Source organism: Hypomesus transpacificus, chromosome 10 (assembly GCF_021917145.1).
Source record: "Hypomesus transpacificus isolate Combined female chromosome 10, fHypTra1, whole genome shotgun sequence".
In the NCBI taxonomy this organism is placed as follows: domain Eukaryota; kingdom Metazoa; phylum Chordata; class Actinopteri; order Osmeriformes; family Osmeridae; genus Hypomesus; species Hypomesus transpacificus.
In genome coordinates, this window is record NC_061069.1 from 12891244 (window position 1) to 12912301 (window position 21058).

At 48.0% G+C, this 21058-nt stretch overlaps 2 protein-coding genes across 5 annotated transcripts; one reads left to right on the forward strand and one right to left on the reverse strand.

Annotated features, from left to right (window-relative positions):
• The first annotated feature begins 744 nt into the window (after positions 1–744).
• On the forward strand, positions 745–15187 carry LOC124472493 (ATP-binding cassette sub-family D member 3-like). The gene is made up of 26 exons (XM_047027372.1): positions 745–1722; positions 1830–1939; positions 3285–3442; positions 3859–4009; positions 4438–4474; positions 4561–4659; positions 4755–4843; positions 5443–5512; positions 6839–6936; positions 7156–7279; positions 7670–7726; positions 7914–8056; positions 8156–8225; positions 8548–8617; positions 8877–8974; positions 9169–9260; positions 9450–9541; positions 9640–9712; positions 10336–10399; positions 10953–11030; positions 11196–11261; positions 11402–11491; positions 11649–11768; positions 12315–12419; positions 13309–13365; positions 13581–15187. The coding sequence occupies exons 1-26, from the start codon at positions 1567–1569 to the stop codon at positions 13656–13658; spliced, it is 2445 nt and encodes an 814-aa protein (XP_046883328.1). The 5' UTR covers positions 745–1566; the 3' UTR covers positions 13659–15187.
• On the reverse strand, positions 14297–19790 carry LOC124472501. Of its 4 annotated transcripts, none has more exons than XM_047027394.1 (6): positions 19194–19790; positions 18126–18384; positions 17241–17782; positions 16707–16851; positions 15803–16579; positions 14297–15664 (listed from the first exon to the last, which is right to left on the reverse strand). In XM_047027394.1, the coding sequence occupies exons 2-5, from the start codon at positions 18373–18375 to the stop codon at positions 15873–15875; spliced, it is 1644 nt and encodes a 547-aa protein (XP_046883350.1). In that variant the 5' UTR covers positions 18376–18384; positions 19194–19790; the 3' UTR covers positions 14297–15664; positions 15803–15872. The 4 variants fall into 4 exon arrangements, with proteins under 4 accessions (XP_046883350.1, XP_046883347.1, XP_046883349.1 ...); XM_047027391.1 differs by having other exon boundaries at positions 16707–16854; XM_047027393.1 differs by lacking the exon at positions 19194–19790 and adding an exon at positions 18499–18845 and having other exon boundaries at positions 16707–16854.
• Positions 19791–21058: the final 1268 nt, after the last annotated feature.

Consider the following 21058-nt stretch of genomic DNA (forward strand, 5'->3'; position numbering starts at 1 on the left):
AGTATGGTCAGCTATGTGTGGTTAGCATGACAGTAGTGTTGTTAGTACGGTTAGCTATGTGTGGTTAGCATGACAGTAGTGTTGTTAGTATGGTCAGCTATGTGTGGTTAGAATGACAGTAGTGTTGTTAGTACGGTTAGCTATGTGTGGTTAGCATGACAGTAGTGTAGTTAGTATGGTCAGCTATGTGTGGTTAGCATGACAGTAGTGTTGTTAGTACGGTTAGCTATGTGTGGTTAGCATGACAGTAGTGTAGTTAGTATGGTCAGCTATGTGTGGTTAGCATGACAGTAGTGTTGTTAGTACGGTTAGCTATGTGTGGTTAGCATGACAGTAGTGTAGTTAGTATGGTCAGCTATGTGTGGTTAGCATGACAGTAGTGTTGTTGTTGGAGGTGTGGGGAGGTGGAGGTGTGGGGAGGTGGAGGGTCAGTGGAGGTGGAGGGTCTGGGGAGGTGGAGGGTCAGTGGAGGTGGAGGTGTGGGGAGGTGGAGGGTCAGTGGAGGTGGAGGGTCTGGGGAGGTGGAGGGTCAGTGGAGGTGGAGGTGTGGGGAGGTGGAGGTCTGGGGAGGTGTAGGTGTGTCTCACCAGGGGCTCCTGGCTCTTCACCAGGCTGACGATCTTGACTGAGTCCTCCTCCTCCCCTGAGCAGGCCGGCAGGGGGGGCAGCCGGGGGGCGTAGTCCTTCTGGGACACGGTGTCCAGGACTGACAGCAGAGCCTGGGGGGGGAGTGAGGTGTCTGCATGTTTGTGTGCCTGTGCGTGTGTGTGCCTGTGCGTGTGTGTGTGCCTGTGCGTGTGTGTGTGTGTCTCCATACCTTGACGTGTGGTCTGGACAGCAGTCTGAGCAGCTCTGTGGTGTCTGGGTCCTCAGAGGCCTGCAGCTTCTCCAGCAGCTGCAACACAACAACACACGCTTACCTCCACCCTGGGAATCTCCACTTTGGGTTTATCTGCTCTGGTAGACAGGTCTGGCCACCCTCCCATTCAAACTGATTTCTTTCCGACTAGAATCTGATCTGGCCAATCACAACCATTTATCTGATACGGGCGGTGTTTGATCACTACGATCACTATACAGTCGGGGCGGCTGTGGCTCGGGGGGTAGAGAGGGTTGTGGGTTCATCGCAAGGTTGGCGGTTTGATGCTCGACTCCTCCCAGGCCATGTGCCGAAGTATCCTTGAGCAAAACTCTGAACCCCAATTTGCTCCCAATGGGCAGAGCGGAGCCTGCATGTCCGTATGTGTGAGTGTCAGTATGATGGGTGGTGAATGAGAGGCAAAATTGTAAAGCGCTTTGGGTGCTGCCAAGGTATAAAAACGCTCTATATAAATGCAGTCAATTTACCATTTACAGAGGAGGGTGTTTGTCAACAACCCGGGTGACATTTCAGTCGTTGGTCATTGCTGTGTGACTTGCAGTCAGTGTGTTTGGGTGAGACTCACGTCGCGGAGCAGAGCCTGTGTGTCGGCCTGGACAGGAACCGGCCTCCTGTCCTCAAACAGCCTCAGACGCTCGTGAACCTGTCAGGGGCGACATACTCTCTGTTACCTCTCTCCTCTCCACATGACCCTTCATCCAGGTAACCTTCAAGAAGGCCGGCTCAGAAAGGCCACCAGGTCATCCCGAACACTCGGAGAGCTCCGGAACACTCGGAGAGCTCCGGAACTGTCGGAGAGCTCCGGAACCCCTTCTGCGTGTTCTGGAACGTCTGGGAGAGCGGTAAGGGCCAATGGAACTCTCAGACGTTCTAGAACACTTTTCTGAAACTTCCCAGCATTCCAGGTTTCCCAGACGTGAGGTGTGTTTGTAACCAGGGTTACCTTCAGGAGCAGGTGCAGTCTCCGGTCCTTCAGCAGACTGTGCAGGAACCTGAAGTCCTCGTCTCTCTCTATCCCAGACATCTCCTCACACATATCTGGAGCAGAGCAGACCAGAGGTGACACACACACACACTTTACACACACAGAGACTCCTCCCTTTATGGGGGTCACAGAACAGGTCACCGGACAGGGGTTAAAGGTCAAACTGAGGGTGTGGTGAAAACCAGAGACAGAACACACACACACACCTGTGCACCATTGACCCTTAGTGAACTAGTTACATCACAAACACGTCTGCACTACATATAGTCTTGTCTACACTACATATAGTCCAGATTATACTATATATACAGCAGTCCAGTCTATACTACCGTAGTCCTATCTGTAATATATTTAGGAATGTAGTTCTGTAAGAACATGGGGAGTCAGATGGCTGAAGGGGTGAGGGAGTCGGGCTAGTAATCAGAAGGTTGCCGGATCGGGTCCCCACCGTGCCAAATGACGTTGTGTCTTTGGGCAAGGCACTTCACCCTACTTGCCTCTGGATAAGAGCGTCTGCTAAAATGACTAAATGTAAATGTAAGAACAACAGCACTCTCTGGTGGACACAAAAGATACTTTTACCAAAGCAAGAGTCAGGTTGTTGTATATTACTGGTACTTTGTTCTAGAATGTTTTTATCTAGTTTGAGTGTGTTGGGTGTAGGTGTGTGTGTTGATTCATGCTGAATCCTGTAGCTTTTCCCCCCTTTCCCCCTATTCTCTCCTGCAATCACACCGTGTTTGATCATCTGGAGATGTTCGGCAGCTCAGGCCACAGGCAGACTCTGACAGCAAAATCCTACATTTCAACAACAGGAGGGTTCATTTGACTCACTGAGTGTTTAGACAGGCCCTCTCTCATGACCTACAGAAACACTCCTGGTGTTTCTCTTTGAAATGGGCGTGTCACCACCACAGCTGATCTGGGTCAGGCAGAGAGAGCTGGATCAATGGTGACTGCAGTCAACAACATCCACTCACTTTAGGTCTAACACATCTACAGGGACACACAGCACCCTTCACACAGCACCTGGTTCTCAGACCGTCAGGGCTCAGTTCAACTAATAATGTATTAATTTTGCAGACACTTTCATCCAAAGCAACATACATTGATTGAGCTAAACCTGTCAACTATGACATCAATTCAACGTCTCTCCTCCTCCCCCCCATCTCTCCTCCCCCCCATCTCTCCTCCCCCCCATCTCTCCTCCTCTCCCCCATCTCTCCTCCCCCCCATCTCTCCTCCTCCCCCCCATCTCTCCTCCTCCCCCCATCTCTCCTCCTCCCCCGTATCTCTCCTCCCCCCATCTCTCCTCCTCCCCATCTCTCCTCCCCCCCCATCTCTCCTCCCCGCCTTCTCTCCTCCTCCCCCCCCATCTCTCCTCCTCCCCTCTTTTCTTCTTCTCTTGCCCCCAGTCAGGGAGGTACCACTCACCAGAGCAGGGTCTGCCCCTGGTCTCCGAGGCCAGGATGGGTGCTTCTCCTCTGGGCGTAGTGGGTCTGGCCTCTCCCCTCCTGGTACCAGAGCTCCAGCTGGCAGAGTGTCCTACATTCACCATGCAGGCAGAGGGATCAATGGTGTGATGGGACACACACACACACACACACACACACACACACACACACACACACACACACACACACACACACACACACACACACACACACACACACACACACACACACACACACACACACAGACATATGAACGCACAAATGCCATTTTACACACGCACTGACACACATGTACACACTCACAAATACATGCACGCATTAACTGATTAATGCTCTCCCTCACACAGGCACTTACGCACAACTGCGCACACACATACATGCGCACACATATTAATACTCTTGTAGACTTTCTTAATGGAATGTTTTAAATCTTCATTTGTGTACATTTATACCATTCTTGAACACAATAGAGATAAATAAATAAATGATATCAATAATCAAACATGGTCATTAATATAGTCCGTTTCCTGTTTTCCCAGCATGCAATCTGGTACTTCCTTTGAGACACAGAAGTAGAAAGATGGCGGCGGTCAGTAAGTATTTGACAGCCAAAAACTCTTCCATAGCCAGTGGTGTATTACTGTTATTGTACCTTCTGAAGCGGAGGAGACAAGCGGCCAAGTTAAATGGGTAAGTTTACTTTGAAAGACGTACGCTACGCGAAAGAAGAAAAAAGTTATTAAAAGGTCACAATGCCACACAGAATTGGCCTAGCTTGCTGTTAGTGCTACTGTAGCTGTCTAACCGGCTAGACAAGTGCAGCTTTCAGCCTGTGTTACAGACCAAGAGAGTAGCTTCTATTTAACGATAGATGAATATTCACAATCCGGTGACATTGTTACCGGAAGAGCTTTTTACACGAGCATAACCTTGCTGTGACTGACCGTGTCGCAATTCATTCAGCCAACTTATACAGCAATCCACAACTAGAGTCAGCTAGCTAGTTAGCTAGGCGGTTAGCCAACAACATTCATTCCGACTCTGAATGTCAGTGTGTGTTTGAACGTTAGCCGAACAACTAACTGGCCAGTTTGGATGACGAACTCTGTTCTGTGTAGGGGAAAGCAACCTTCAGAGGCTGAGAAAATCAAAAATGTAAGTATGACTGTGTGTCATTGTGTGTGTTCGTGTCTCTGTATGTGTGTTGTGATGTGATGTTATAATGTGATGTTGTGGTCCAGCAGGACAGGCGACAGGAAAGGACCATGGTGGATAAGGTGTTCTTCACGCGCATCCTGAGCATCATCAAGATCATGGTTCCTAGGGTCGTCTGCAAGGAGGTGTGTGTGTGTGAGACTATACCTAAGTGTGTACTTGTGTGTGTGACTGTACGTGTGTGTGGGTGTGATATTAACCCAGGCCTCTTCTCTCCCAGTCAGGATACTGCCTCCTGATAGCAGTCATGCTGGTGGCCAGGACTTACTGTGACGTCTGGATGATCCAGAATGGCACCATGATCGAGAGGTACGACACACACACACACCCTCAAGCAGACACGCACACCTACGCACGCACACCGACACACACAAACACACAGCTCTTACATTGCTCTCTCAATGTTTTTGGGGCTATCTTGTTGTTATTATCAGTGACTTCTATCTAGCACTATCTATCTATCTTATCTAGCACTTTGTAAAGCTCTCTCTTGGAAGTCGCTTTGGATAAAAGCGTCTGCTAAATGAATAAATGTAAATGTAGAAAAACAATATTACTGCAGTTATATTCATTACATTACATTTACATTTAGTCATTTAGCAGACGCTCTTATCCAGAGCGACTTACAGTAAGTACAGGGATATTATAGGCAAGTAGGGTGAAGCGCCTTGCCCAAGGACACAACATCATTTGGTGTGGCCGGGAATCGAACTGGCGACCTTTAGATTATTAGCCCGATTCCCTGACCGCTCAGCCACCTGACTCCTGTATATCCGATACGTACACATGTGATATGACGTTGCCAAACTGGCTACATGCAGCCTATATGAATCCATGCACGCGTACTGACATGCAGGGCCTCTGTGTGAGAGCTCAGCCAATGACCTGCTCCTCTCCCCCCCCTGCAGTGGGATCATTAGCAGAGATGTCAGGCTCTTCAAGAGGCATTTTTACTCCTATATCGCAGTCATACCTGGGGTAAACCAAGCTGTAGTCTGGGTACCAGGTGCCCCTGCTCTGCCGGCCCAGTAACCCCGCACGCTGCCTGGCCTAGTACTAGCCTCACTACCCCCTCCTGGGAGTGCTTGTTGAGATGTGTGGTGATTTGTCAAAACGACTGAGAACAACCTAGAGAGGATGATGTGGAGGAGGGAGAGCCAGGGCTGCTGTGTGCTGTGGGGGCCTCTGGTCCTGCCTCTGGTCCTGCCTCTGGTCCTGCCTCTGGTAATGTCTCTAGTCCTGCCTCTGGTCCTGCCTCTGGTCCTGCCTCTGGTCCTGCCTCTTGTGGGTCTTGTCTGGACCAGCCAGCTGAGGCAGCGCTAAGCAGCCATGCCTCAGTTGAGCAACACTGAGCCTGATTATAAAACATGTCTGCTGTGTGTGTGTGTGTGTGTGTGTGACCATCCTCACGTGTGTTGACTCTGTGCATGTTGGTTTGCAGTGCAATAATTGGTCGTTCAGCCAAAGATTTCAAGAGGTTCTTGTTCAACTTAATTAAAGTCATGCCGTTTGTAAGTGAAACTTTCTTTACTTCTGTGTCTGTTGTGGTGCCTAACTGTGAGCTGCAGAGCAACATGAGCTGTGATGACTAAACATGTTTCACTAACAACAATACTGGAGGAGCAGCATGTCATGGGGTGGTCAGGAGAGTCTAGCAACCTGTCTCTCTCTGTCCGGGTGAATGAGTCTGTCAGTCTGTCTGTCTGTCCAGGTGAATGAGTCTGTCTGTCTGTCTGTCCAGGTGAATGAGTCTGTCTGTCTGTCTGGGTGGGTGGGTGAGACTTCCTGTCTGTGTGGATGACACTTCCTGTCTGTCTCTCTCTCCTTCTGCCTGCCTGTCTGTCTGTCTGTGTGAGACTTCCTGTCTGTCTCTCTCTCCGTCTCTCTGTCTGGGTGGGTGAGACTTCCTGTCTGTGTGGTGAGACTTCCTGTCTGTGAGACATCCTCCAGGAAGGTATAAACAAGGAAGCATCAGATGTCTAGGATGCAGGAAGCACATCTGACTCTTCCTTTTCTGTGCGTTTCTTCAGACTTGGGATGTTCATTGGTAGACCATGTTCGAGATTAACCCTGCTCTAGATTACTATGTGCCTAGAATACTTGTTTAGTGTTCTAGAATACCTGCATTCTAAACTACCTGTTTAGAATACCTGTGTTATAAAATGATATAGGTAACAGACACACAGATCTCTAGTGGGAATTCTGGGTGCATTAATACTGCCTCAGCCTCAGTGAGATGTTGAGTGACATCACGAGTGACATCACAAGTGAGCAGACCTCCTGCTGACTGTGTTCCTGTTCCAGATCTCCCTGGTGAACAACTTCCTGAAGCTGGGTCTGAACGAGCTCAAGCTGTGCTTCCGGGTCCGGCTGACCCAACACCTCTACGACCAGTACCTGCAGTAAGTGCTGGGGCCTGGCGCGCTCTCATGACATCATCCTCTGGCGCACTCTGATGACATTATCCTCTTGAGTAGTTGTTGTAACCCGGCTGAATCCAGCCTTGGCCTTTCGCAAACACACTGGGCTCACGGCTCTCTGCATGCTGTCCAGTATTGGTCCAGCCATGTGTCAATCACTTTCTCTCAAACCCATCCTCCAATCCCCTGTCTCGTCTCCAGGGGCTACACCTACTATAAGATGGGTAACCTTGACAACCGCATTGCCAACCCAGACCAGCTGTTGACACAGGATGTGGAGAGGTTCTGTAACAGTGTGGTGGACCTGTACTCAAACCTGAGCAAGGTGACACACACACACACACACCTCAGTGTAGAAAGCATGTGTTTAGGTCGTATGATGGGTTTAATAAACAGGTTGTGTTTACGTGGTACATGGAGTGAGTAGAATGAGTTATGGTGTGTTATGTGGTGAAGGTTATGGTGTGTTATGTGGTGAAGGTTATGGTGTGTTATGTAGTGAAGGTTATGGTGTGTTATGTGGTGAAGGTTATGGTGTGTTATGTAGTGAAGGTTATGGTGTGTTATGTGGTGAAGGTTATGGTGTTTGTGTAGTGTGTAGTGAGGGTGTGTAGTGTAGAGTGAGGGTTATGGTGTGTGTGAGGTGTGTAGTGTATATTGTGTAGTATATAGTATACTGTGACGGACTGATGAGTTTCTCCCTCCTGCTCCTCAGCCTCTCCTGGACATCGGCCTGTACGTCTTCAAGCTGACCTCCGCCATCGGAGCCCAGGTGAGCCCTGCCTCACCCTGCCCTGCCTCACCCTGCCCTGCCTCACCCTGCCCTGCCTCACCATGCCCTGCCTCACCCTGCCCTGCCTCACCCTGCCCTGCCTCACCCTGCCCTGCCTCACCCTGCCCTGCCTCACCCTGCCCTGGTTCTGATCCTGTTTCTGATCCTGGTTCCTGGTTCCTCCCAGGGTCCAGTGTGTATGATCTCCTACCTGGTGTTCTCTGGGCTGGTGCTGACTCGGCTCAGGAGGCCCATAGGCAAGATGACCGTTACAGAGCAACGCTATGAGGGAGAATACCGCTACGTCAACTCACGACTCATCACCAACAGGTCACTATCTGCTGTTCTCCTCCTCTCCTCTCATATCCTCCTCTCTTCTCCTCCCCTCTCATATCCTCCTCTCCTCTAATATGTTCCTCCTCTCGACAGTGAGGAGATAGCCTTCTACAATGGGAACCTGAGGGAGAAGCAGACCATCTATTCTACCTTCCACAAGCTGGTGAGACCTGGAGACCGATCTGTAGTCATGGAGACCGATCTGTAGTCATGGAGACCGGTCTGTAGTCATGGAGACCAATCTGTAGTCATGGAGACCGATCTGTAGTCATGGAGACTGGTCTGTAGTCATGGAAACCGGTCTGTAGTCATGGAGACCGGTTTGTTGTCATGGAGACAGGTCTGTTGTCATGGAGACAGGTCTGTTGTCATGGAGACAGGTCTGTAGTTTTGGTGTCCTTGGGTGGCATGAGTACCTAAATTTGTCCTCCTAAGTGGGTCTACGTTATGGGTTGCCATGATCACATGGTCTCTCCTCCCTTCAGGTGGATCATCTGCACAACTTCATCATCTTCAGGTTCTCTATGGGCTTCGTGGACAGCATCATTGCCAAGTGTGAGCGCTCCTCTTCCTCCCCTACCTCCTCCTCTTCCTCTTCCTCCCCCTCCTCTTCTTCCTCCTCTTCATCCTCCTCCTTCTACCACTGTCTGTCTCTCCTTCCTTCCTCGCCTCCTAGGTCTCTTCTTCCATCCTCCGCTGCAACACTAAACTGTGCTACTGTATTTATTGATAAGATCTACTGCCAGTCTTCTTAAACACTTCCTTATTTACGTAGTGTAAAACATTGACTAACCTGAGGCCCCTCCCTGTACAGATATCGCCACCGTGGTTGGCTACCTGGTGGTCAGCAGACCCTTCCTAAACCACGCCCACCCTCGCCATCTACACAGCACGCATGCTGAACTGCTGGAGGTGAGACAGAGAGGGAGAGAGATGAGAAGGGACTGAGAATGAGAGAGAGGGAGAGAAGAAGACAGAGAATGTGTTTGTTGATTTGTGTCTCTTACCAAGTATCTTAGAGATAGAGATATTGAGAGTGAGGGAGAGAGACAGAGATTGTGTGTGTCTCTCTCTCTTACTCAGTTTCCTTGGTAACCCCTCCCCAGGACTACTACCAGAGTGGGCGCATGCTGCTCAGCATGTCTCAGGCCCTGGGAAGGATCGTCCTGGCTGGCAGGGAGATGAGCAGGCTGTCTGGGTAAACTACACCACTACTGTCCTCTACTGCTCTCTCTCTCTGTCCCTCTCTCTCTGTCTCTCTCTCTCTCTGTCTCTCTCTCTCTCTGTCCCTCTCTTTCTCTCTCTCGCTCTCGCTCGCTGTACATTAACTCTTTATTTCTTTCTCGTCTACTCTCTTATCCCCCCTCTCTTCCTCTCTGCTCTCCAGGTTCACTGCTCGCATCACAGAGATCATGCAGGTCCTGAAGGAGCTGAACTCAGGGAAATATGTGAGGACCATGGTGTCCCAGCAGGGCAGAAGTGAGTGTGTGTGTCGCTGGTTCTTGTTGTGTTTGCTTCCCTTGGTTAGGGTTTGTTGACATGTTTGTGTTGACATGTTTGTGTGTTTGTGTTGACAGATCATGAGTTGCTGGACAGACTCACGCTGGTACCAGGAAGTGGGGAGATCATCCACGCTGACAGGATCATCAGGTAGAAACACCACTGGGATAGAAACACCACTGAGGTAGAAACACCACTGAGATAGAAACACCACTGGGATAGAAACACCACTGAGGTAGAAACACCACTGAGATAGAAACACCACTGGGATAGAAACACCACTGAGGTAGAAACACCACTGAGATAGAAACACCACTGGGATAGAAACACCACTGAGAGAGAAACACCACTGAGATAGAAACACCACTGAGATAGAAACACCACTGGGATAGAAACACCACTGAGATACAAACACCACTGAGGGAGAAACACCACTGAGATTGGAAACACCACTGAGGTAGAAACACCACTGGGATAGAAACACCACTGAGGGAGAAACACCACTGAGATTGGAAACACCACTGAGATAGAAACACCACTGAGGTAGAAACACCCTTCAACCATCTCTCTCATCTATAATTCATTCATTCATGGGGATGAGTTTAGCTCAGTGGTTAGAGCACTTGACTGGAGATCACAGGTTCACATTTCCCCTGTACTGGACATGGTTTTGGATACAGATGTCTGCCAAATGAACAAGTTAATCCATTAATTAATCCTCACATCAACTCTTCATCCCTCCATCACGTGTGTCTGTGTGTGTGTGTGTGCAGGTTTGAACACACTCCTTTGGCCACACCGAACGGAGACATCCTCATCAGAGACCTCAGCTTCGAGGTGAGACTCTCGCCATGGCAACCATGCTCTCACCATGGCAATCGCAGTCTCAGTGTCTCATGGCTTGTCCTGTCTTCATCCATGGTCTAACTATCTACGATCAGCTGGTCTCTGCTGGCTGGGTCAGGTCCTGTGAGGGCTGCTCTCTGCTGACTGGGCAGGTCCTGTGAGGGCTGCTCTCTGCTGACTGGGCAGGTCATGTGAGGGCTGCTCTCTGCTGACTGGGCAGGTCATGTGAGGGCTGCTCTCTGCTGACTGGGCAGGTCATGTGAGGGCTGCTCTCTGCTGACTGGGCAGGTCCTGTGAGGGCTGCTCTCTGCTGACTGGGCAGGTCCTGTGAGGGCTGCTCTCTGCTGGCTGGGTCAGGTCATGTGAGGGCTGCTCTCTGCTGGCTGGGTCAGGTCCTGTGAGGGCTGCTCTCTGCTGGCTGGGTCAGGTCCTGTGAGGGCTGCTCTCTGCTGGCTGGGCAGGTCCTGTGAGGGCTGCTCTCTGCTGGCTGGGCAGGTCTTATGTCGGCTGCTCCTGATGCTGTTGTCTCTGTCGCCCCCTGCAGGTGCGTTCAGGCACCAACGTGCTGGTGTGTGGACCCAACGGCTGTGGGAAGAGCTCTCTGTTCAGAGTGCTGGGGGAGGTGAGGGGCCACACACACACACACACACACACACACAGAGGCATTTATATACACACATGTCTTTTTCTCACAGGATGTTTGTTTTTAATTTAGTTTTTTTCAACTCACCTGTGCTGTGTGTGTGTGTGTAACGACCTGTGCTGTGTGTGTGTGTGTGTGTGTTAGCTGTGGCCCCTGTTTGGAGGTCGTCTGACGAAGCCTGAGAGAGGGAAGCTCTTCTACGTCCCCCAGGTAAAAATACCTGCATAACCCCTCTCTCTCTCCATCTCTTCTCCTCTCCCTCTCCTCCATCTCCCTTTCCCTCTCCTCTCTTAGTGACATTGACACCTACTAAATCTGTCAACTCTGTGTGTGTGTGTGTGTGTGTGTAGAGGCCCTACTTGACGCTGGGATCACTGCGAGACCAGGTGATCTACCCCGACACTGTTCAGGACCAGAGGAGGAAAGGGATTTCAGACCAGGTGACCTGTCTGCCAATCAGTCTGTGTTTTTGTCTGTCTGATTGCCTGTCTCTCTGTATGTGATGTGGGTGAGTTTACCCTGTGCAGTGTGTGTAACGACCTGTGCTGTGTGTGTGTGTGTGTAACAACCTGTGCTGTGTGTGTGTGTGTGTACTAGGTGTTGAAGGAGTACCTGGATAACGTGCAGCTGGGCCACATCCTGGAGAGAGAGGCCAGCTGGGACTCAGTCCAGGACTGGATGGACGTGCTCAGTGGAGGAGAGAAGCAGAGGATGGCTGTAAGTGTGGGGGAGGGGGGTGGGGGAGGGAGGGGGTGTGTGTGTGGGGGGGGTGTGCCTGTGTGGTGTTCTCTGTGGCGTATTCTATCTTGATACTGACAGTGTGTAGTGAATAAGTGTTGTTTGTTGTTTACCTGGAGTAGTCATGTGTTGTTGTTTACCTGCACTAGTCATGTGTTGTTGTTGACCTGCAGTAGTCATGTGTTGTTGTTGACCTGCAGTAGTCATGTGTTGTTGTTGACCTGCAGTAGTCATGTGTTGTCGTTGACCTGCAGTAGTCATGTGTTGTTGTTGACCTGCAGTAGTCATGTGTTGTTGTTGACCTGCAGTAGTCATGTGTTGTTGTTGACCTGCAGTAGTCATGTGTTGTTGTTGACCTGCAGTAGTCATGTGTTGTTGTTTACCTGCACTAGTCATGTGTTGTCGTTGACCTGCAGTAGTCATGTGTTGTCGTTGACCTGCAGTAGTCATGTGTTGTCGTTGACCTGCAGTAGTCATGTGTTGTTGTTGACCTGCAGTAGTCATGTGTTGTTGTTTACTGTGCAGATGGCCAGGCTGTTCTACCACAAGCCCCAGTTTGCCATCCTGGATGAATGCACCAGTGCTGTCAGCGTGGATGTAGAGGACTACATATACAGCCACTGTAGGAAGGTACAGTACACATACACGGCCTCATGCACACACACACACACACAAGGCCTCATGCACACATACACACACATACACCAAAGTATTTGTAGGATGATGTCAAGAGTCAGTGGTCTAGATAACTGACCCTAGCCTGACCCCTCATAAAGGTGCACCTAACCCATCCTAACACCTCACCTGTCTCATGTCCTGTTCTCTAACCCATCCTAACACCTCACCTGTCTCATGTCCTGTTCTCTAACCCATCCTAACACCTCACCTGTCTCATGTCCTGTTCTCTAACCCATCCTAACACCTCACCTGTCTCATGTCCTGTTCTCTAACCCATCCTAACACCTCACCTGTCTCATGTCCTGTTCTCTAACCCATCCTAACACCTCACCTGTCTCATGTCCTGTTCTCTAACCCATCCTAACACCTCACCTGTCTCATGTCCTGTTCTATAACCCATCCTAACACCTCACCTGTCTCATGTCCTGTTCTATAACCCATCCTAACACCTCACCTGTCTCATGTCCTGTTCTCTAACCCATCCTAACACCTCACCTGTCTCATGTCCTGTTTTCTAACACCTCACCTGTCTCATGTCCTGTTCTCTAACCCATCCTAACACCTCACCTGTCTCATGTCCTGTTCTCTAACCCATCCTAACACCTCACCTGTCTCATGTCCTGTTCTCTAACCCATCCTAACACCTCACCTGTCTCATGTCCTGTTCTCTAACCCATCCTAACACCTCACCTGTCTCATGTCCTGTTCTCTAACCCATCCTAACACCTCACCTGTCTCATGTCCTGTTCTCTAACCCATCCTAACACCTCACCTGTCTCATGTCCTGTTCTCTAACCCATCCTAACACCTCACCTGTCTCATGTCCTGTTCTCTGGCCCAGGTGGGGATCACACTGTTCACCGTGTCACACAGGAAGTCCTTATGGAAGCACCACGAGGTAGGAACATCTACTTCCTATCTCCTACTTCCTGTCTCATTCTTGAGGCAGGCAGATGTTTCGCATGACAGATTTACTTCCTGTTCATTACATCGGGAGCTAGGAGTAATGATAGCTGCAGTTTGATTGGCTGATTTCTCTCTGCTGGGATATAGGTTTGCTTTGAGGCCTTTGATAGGAATTAATGTTTGTAACTTCCTGTTTCCTGTGCTCAGTTTTATCTGCACATGGATGGGCGGGGCCACTACGAGTTCAGACCCATCACCAAGGAGACAGTGGAGTTTGGATCCTAACGACCGTTGTCCAGCACCTCATCATCACACATACTGTTGAGAAGGGGGGGGGGGGGGGGGGGTAATAGAGAGGTGTCTGAATGTTACTGTATTACATAAAGCTTTCACAGCACAGTCAGAGCGCCCAATCAGAGCCGTCCTAACAAGTTACTGTAGACAGATCTGCCAATCAGAGCCGTCCTAACAAGTTACTGTTGACAGATCTGACAGATCTGACAGATCTGACAGATCTGCCAATCAGAGCCGTCCTAACAAGTTGGACTGTAGAGCCGCTGTGTGATGACTGGTTTAACCTCCAGGGGGCGCCTCTCCTGTTTCTCAGATCATCCCCCCAGACCTGTGCCATTAAACCTACATGCCTGGCTTCTTTGCCTTGGTCCCTAGCCTAACGTCCGAGCGTAACATCCTAGCCTCCTTGCCTAGCTTCCTGGCCTGGCTTCTTAGTCTCACACAAAGCAGACTGCAATGTGGTGTCTTATTGCCATGTTGGCCTCTGATGGCTGACCTACCACCTGTTAAGTAGACCTAGGGGTCAAGGGTTGGAGGTCACCAGGGTCAAGAAGGAACCAGCTCACCTGTGTCATAGAGGATGTGTGTGTGTGTGTGTGTGTGTGAATGTGTGTATGTGTGTATTTAAACAGATACTGTGCTGAGAAGCTAGCCTTACCTCCCATGTTGTGCCTACAACAGGGTTTTTATGGTTACATAAGAGTCAACAAGATAAATGATGTCATCTTTAATGTTTGCCTAAAGCGTGTTAATGACTGACCCCACCCTGAAGTGCATTCTGCATAGCTACATTAATGTACTGCACTAAGAATCAACCTATGAACTCCCTGTATAACGTTTAGTCTGGATTACAACACAGTCCATACAGTGTGGATTATATGAGGTACTTGTAAGTACATATGGACTTTCCTACAGTGAACCTGGCCAGTTGCTGCCACAGTGAACTGCACAGTGTGTCATCTTTTTAAACTGTCCTGTTAGACTGTAATGTGTTCCTCTAAAGGAGGCTGATGATGATGTGAATGGTTGTTACCATGGTGAAGTTGAATGGCTGTAAAATGAACAATAGGTTTATATTCATTTAGTTGATTTAATATATTTCTTGAAAACAACCTGTGGTCTCGGTCTCTTCTGGTTGTCATGGTGACCTGGGAGAACAGTGTGTTGTCATGGTGACCTGGGATAACAGTGTGTTGTCATGGTGACCTGGGAGAACAGTGTGTTGTCATGGTGACCTGGGAGAACAGTGTGTTGGTGTCAGAAGACAGGAAACAGACCTGTGAATTTCTGTGCTTTTATTTTATTTGATGCTTTTCACTTTGTACGGTACTACTTACAATACAAAGTACTTACATATTACAGTACAAGGTACAAAGATGTAAATCCCATCAGATCACACTGTATGCAATATTTAATATTCAAAATAGTCTGCAACCCAAAATAATCTAAAGAGTCTCTGTAGGTAGGGATGCACCAAAATGTGAAAATGTTGGCAAAAATGGCAGTTTGGGCTGAAAAAGGTACAGGGTCATGTAATCTGCAGTTTTAAGCATAAATGTCATGAGGGGTTAAGGTGCCCAGTTGAAAACTTTTATATTAATACAATTATGAAAACAACTGTTTTTAAATAGATGATGCACCAACATTATTTTTTATTTATTGACAATATTCACTAGGAAATACACTAACAGCTATATTCCCTTGAAGCAATTCGTGAAAATAGCAACAAAATATGTAAAATAATTTGCCACAATGGGTGGTTGTGGTTTGGGAGTGTCTCATTCACTTGCTCCTTGGGGGGGGCAGCACAGGTTATCTGTTCATCCGGGGTCAGAGTGCACTGCTGAACAGGAAACACCAGGCTCTTTCTCAGGGTGAAGCTGGTCTCAGACACCTGCATTTTATGGTAGGTTTTCTTCACATCCTGAATGTTATCGTGGTCTTCTTTTGCCACTTTGTAATTGACCTTTGTCAGGATGTTCAGGATGTTTTCACCTCTGCACAAGAGAAACAGTCAACATCATAACTCACCACTAATGAAATAAAGACAATACATTTATACATTTTAATGTAAAATTGTTCACTTTACTTGCCAAAATTAGGATTGTCTCAGTTGTGTGAGTAGTGATTCATACCTGGGGCTGAGATCTGAGATCAGTTGGCTACACAGAAGCTGGATGAATATGGACCCATATTTTCTATGTCTCATGGAAACATAGTTCTGCACGGTTGACCTGACAACCAAGAAGTCGGCCTCGGTAGCAATGAAGCTCCATTGTTTCTCTTAGTTGTAGGAGATGCATCATAGTCAACATCACTGATATCTACCTCTTCGAGCGTCCCTGGCATTCTCCTTTTCCCCCGACACGCCTGGATGAAGAAGGCCTTGGGCTTGCAGTTGAGGGTTGAGCAGTTCTCTCCGTTGAATAGCGAGAGGATCTGTTCGATGGGAAGTTCTTCGCTGTCCACACCACAGACACCTATCTTTCCTCCATGACTCAGCAGACAGCAGACGAAGGCATCTCCGTGTTGTGGAGGCTCCTTCAGAGGAATAAAGTCTCCTCTGTCTCCATTGTACTCATACAGGCCACACTGCAATGTGTGTAGATACATCAGGTTGGAGATGTTCTCCTCCACCTCCAGTTTCTCTCGCTCCAGTTTGGAGATTTTCTCCTGCACCTTCAGTAGCCTTTGCTTCTGTTTGGAGCTGCTGTTCAGCTTCTTCAGTTTCTCTTGCTCCACATTGTAGTTGTTCAGCACCCCCTTCAGTCGCTCTAGCTTCAGTTCGTCTACCAGCTGCTCTTGATCCAGTTTGGAGATGGCCTCCAGCACCTCCTTCATCTCCTGTGCAGTCTTGTCCACACACAGCAGCACTCTGAACCCCAGCCAGCTGAACACCCTCAACAGAGATTCTGCGGCGAAAATATTTATGATTTCATTCAAATGTTTGCTTCTATCTGGGTTGCTTAATAAATGTAAAACAAGCTACTCATTCCAGTTGAGATCATACAAGATGTAAAGTATGATAGGTTGTCATACCAACATCCCTCTCTGTTCCATGTCTGTTCCGTGGTCCCCCAAAGTCCTTGTTGCTGATGATCAGACAGATGCCTCGTGGCTTGCTGTCTATTTGATACACCTCAGTGTTAATTCTAACTCCTTTTATAGAGGCAGGGGACACGGTCTTCTGCAAACCCCAAACGGAACCAAGGAGAAGGAGAATAGGTGACCTTCACAGCTTTGTTGCTTGGCCACTAATAATACGTATGCAGGGTAACAATAATATTTTTGCTCTCAGCAAACACTAATAATATAAAATATTAAAAATATATAAAAATAGTTGTTTCCGTTGATTGGAGGAATATTTTCTAATGGCCACTTGTTCAAAGATATTCTTAGATGTTCTGGGTGAAAATGCAATATAAGATACTCCTCCTCCTCTTAAGACACAAGGATTTCCTGCCAAAGTGTTTTCTATAGAAATGTCATACACACACACACGCACACATACATCTACTAATTTATATAGTATTTCAAACTAATTTGGTTCAATCATCTATGTGCTCATCCTACCTCATGTGTTGACACCTCGGAGACAGCCTGAACCTCGTCCTGTGGTTCCTGTGGGTCCAGTGGGTCCAGTGGGTCCAGTGGGTCCTGTGGGTCCAGTGGGTCCAGTGGGTCCTGTGGGTCCAGTGGGTCCAGTGGGTCTTGTGGGTCCAGTGGGTCCAGTGGGTCCTGTGGGTCCTGTGGGTCCAGTGGGTCCTGTGGGTCCAGTGGGTCCAGTGGGTCTTGTGGGTCCTGTGGGTCCAGTGGGTACCGCTCCAAGATCTGCCTGTACACCGGACACTGCTCCTTCTGGGTCTCACTTAAACACCTTTTACAGAACTCATGGCTACCTAACTTAAATAATTGGTCTTTGTTACTGAGCCAATCATGGGCTTTCAAACGTGTCTCGATTGGTAAGCTACATTGTGTGGGTACTGAATCCGCACAATATTCATCATCTACCTTCTTGGGTTGACATATGTGTTGTTTATCTTCACGTTCATCATCCTCCAGAGGACAACACTCACATGGAGCTTGGAGAAGTAGAGCTTTCCTCTCTTCTACGTCTGAAAAACATTTAGGGGAAAATAGGGTTTGAAGTCTGATCCATATCAAACTACGAAATAAAATGTGGCTAATGTGGTATAGTATGCTCATAGTATGGTTAATAACACTTGTGTTATCTTCGGGTCATTCTGAACCATCAGTCATTGTGACCCACCGTCATATTGCGTCAACTTTACCGCATACAAAAGTGAAGCATTTTCTATCAACCGTCGGGCTGTCTCAGACCCCACACATTGCGAAGAAAATTATTTTATTTGTTTTTGTATTGGATAAAATTGGGTAAACACAACAATGGTTCGTTATGAACCTTTGGGTCATGTGACCCAAAGGCAGCACAAATACCTTTACTTAGCTTGTCAGCATCTTTCATAAGGCGTATTTTTTCCAAAATGTCAATTATCAACTTAAGGGCAGGCTGTATGTTGAACGCTTTCACCAGCGTGTTCACCGTTTCCTGTGCAGTGGTATCATCCCCTATGGTGTCTCCAAGGAGAACAGAGGGGACATCAGCACGAAGCTTCTTCTTAAATTCAACCTCTTTGTCTTCACTCAGGTTATTCAAACAGTTCTTCATCAGCTGTGTAGTCGACATATTTGACACCTGGAACACAAAGAGACAGTCAAACAAGTTTCCCTTGAGGAATCATGTTAATCAGTAACTGTTCCAACTTTACCTGTATAGCAGCCTGTATCATGAGGTGAAATGTTTACTTACACAAGTCTTCTGTTTCAAGTGAAAGAAGTACTTAAGTTAGATGTTCAATTACACTTGTTTAACTCTGTCGTCCTCTTAACTAACTAGGGCAAGAAAATGAACATAATGTTGAGCAGGTGAGTATTTATAGGGCTATAGCTATCAACACTACGGAGCCACCTTTCGACCAACCAGTGGGATTTACAAGAAATCAGCAGAATTGACCCCTGCGGAAACAGGAACTACGGAAGAAGAATCTGTTCCAACTTTACCTGTATAGCAGCCTGTATCATGAGGTGAAATGTTTACTTACACAAGTCTTCTGTTTCAAGTGAAAGAAGTACTTAAGTTAGATGTTCAATTACACTTGTTTAACTCTGCTCTAGTTAGTTAAGAGGACAACAAACACTCAGCACCTCAATACATCCGCATTTCACAGAGAAATCAGCCGGCTATAGACGAGATTACACGTTCCATGTCATAACATATCACAGGGTTGCGTGAGGGGACATGTTTTCAGACAGGTCTGTAACCTCCAGGGAAATGTAGCTAAGCTACAGCAACATGACAACATTTGGTTACTACATTTAGGAGACACTCTTATCCACATCTAAGCTAGTGTGAACCAACTTTATTCAAAGTCAATGCTATATCAGTAATCAATAACTGTCAGTCAAAACAGTCAAAATAGTTCAGTACAGTACGGCATCACTTACTGTTCCTTAGCAGATATATTTCTGACTTGAACTTGAGCTTCAGAAATGTTTGGGGAAAATGTAACCTGTGTGGACACCTCTGCGCTACTTGATTAATAAAGAGCTTTGCTACTGAAAAGCTGTTTGATTCAGACAGAACAACGTTATGACCACGCCTCTGAGAAAAGTAGTTCTGCATTCAACACTACCCAACATTACGGAGCCGCCTTTCCGCCAACAAGTGGGATTTACAAGAAATCAGCCGGTGTTATCGCCAAACTGGTTTCCAGACTAACTGGTTTCCGTAAGCATGCCAAACGTGCATCAGCTGCCGTCTGCCTCTGTCACCAGATCATTATCTGCCTCTATCACCAGATCATAGTCTGCCTCTATCACAAGATCATAGTCTGCCTCTATCACCATTGTGCATATAGTGTTAGTCAGTGTGAGTCCTGGGCCTTGTTGATGATGTGACGGCCTCCTCAGCCGTCAAGTGGCTGCACCTGGGCTCGGTGGTTTCCTCCCCTTTAAGAGGACGTCAGGAGAGAGAGACTATCCTTCTGTTTGTCCGCAGCACGCGGACAGCACGCGGACAAACTTCTCTTCATGCCCTTGCGCTGACAGAGACATGGATACTCCCAGAGAACACTGCAACTCCAGCTGCTATCTCCGTCAACCACTCCTTCCCTCACTCACCCCGCTCAACCGGGCGGGGTGGTGGGACAGGTTTGCTTCTATCCCCACATATGAAATACACATCCACACCACTCCCTGTTACTGCCAAATCATTTGAACACCATTATGTGATGCTAACTGATCCTATCAAAGCATGCTTAATTGTTCTTTATCGCCCACCAGGACCGCTAGCCGACTTTGTGGAGGAGCTGGACATGCTCCTCAGCGTCCTCCCGGATGATGGAACCCCCCCCCCCTGATAGTCCTTGGGGACTTCAACATCCTGAATTGAGCCTGTGTGTACGAGAGAATATGAGTGAATTTGTGTGGAAATGTTTGAGTGTGTGTGTGCGTGCGTGTGGATCACTGGATTTCACCTTGCAGAAACATTGATACGGTGGATCATGACATCGTCATTGTGAGGTTGGAACACTGGGCTGTGGTAAAGGGGACTGCACTACAGTGGTTCACTGACAGGGCCCCACTCTATCACCTGTACGTACTCAGTCACTGTAGATAGCTTTTCTTCTTCCATAGTTCCTGTTTCCTCTGGGGTTCCGCTGTTCAGTTGGAGAAAGTTACTTGAAAGCCACTTTTTTATATGTGTACGTACAGGTGATAGAGCCTTTGCGGTTGCTGGTCCTAGGCTGTGGAATCAACTTCCCCTTTTCTATTCAAATCAACAATTATTTGTATAGCCCTTTTTACATGCAAGCATGTCACAGAGGGACTGGTTCTATTAGACATGCAAGCATGTCACAGAGGGACTGGTTCTATTAGACATGCAAGCATGTCACAGAGGGACTGGTTCTATTAGACATGCAAGCATGTCACAGAGGGACTGGTTCTATTAGACATGCAAGCATGTCACAGAGGGACTGGTTCTATTAGACATGCAAGCATGTCACAGAGGGACTGGTTCTATTAGACATGCAAGCATGTCACAGAGGGACTGGTTCTAAGCATGTCACAGAGGGACTGGTTCTATTAGACATGCAAGCATGTCACAGAGGGACTGGTTCTATTAGACATGCAAGCATGTCACAGAGGGACTGGTTCTAAGCATGTCACAGAGGGACTGGTTCTATTAGACATGCAAGCATGTCACAGAGGGACTGGTTCTATTAGACATGCAAGCATGTCACAGAGGGACTGGTTCTATTAGACATGCAAGCATGTCACAGAGGGACTGGTTCTATTAGACATGCAAG

Excerpts from the sequence above, each read along its gene's own strand:
- LOC124472493 (XM_047027372.1), top strand. The coding sequence starts at position 1,567 with ATGACCCTTCATCCAGGTAACCTTCAAGAAGGCCGGCTCAGAAAGGCC. Across the intron at positions 7,280-7,669 it reads TGTACTCAAACCTGAGCAAG|CCTCTCCTGGACATCGGCCT; the intron begins GTGACACACACA and ends CCTGCTCCTCAG. Across the intron at positions 8,975-9,168 it reads CGCATGCTGAACTGCTGGAG|GACTACTACCAGAGTGGGCG; the intron begins GTGAGACAGAGA and ends ACCCCTCCCCAG.
- LOC124472501 (XM_047027391.1), bottom strand. The coding sequence starts at position 18,375 with ATGTCGACTACACAGCTGATGAAGAACTGTTTGAATAACCTGAGTGAA. Across the intron at positions 17,783-18,125 it reads TGCTGACAAGCTAAGTAAAG|ACGTAGAAGAGAGGAAAGCT; the intron begins GTATTTGTGCTG and ends AATGTTTTTCAG. Across the intron at positions 16,855-17,240 it reads CCGAGGTGTCAACACATGAG|AAGACCGTGTCCCCTGCCTC; the intron begins GTAGGATGAGCA and ends TGGGGTTTGCAG.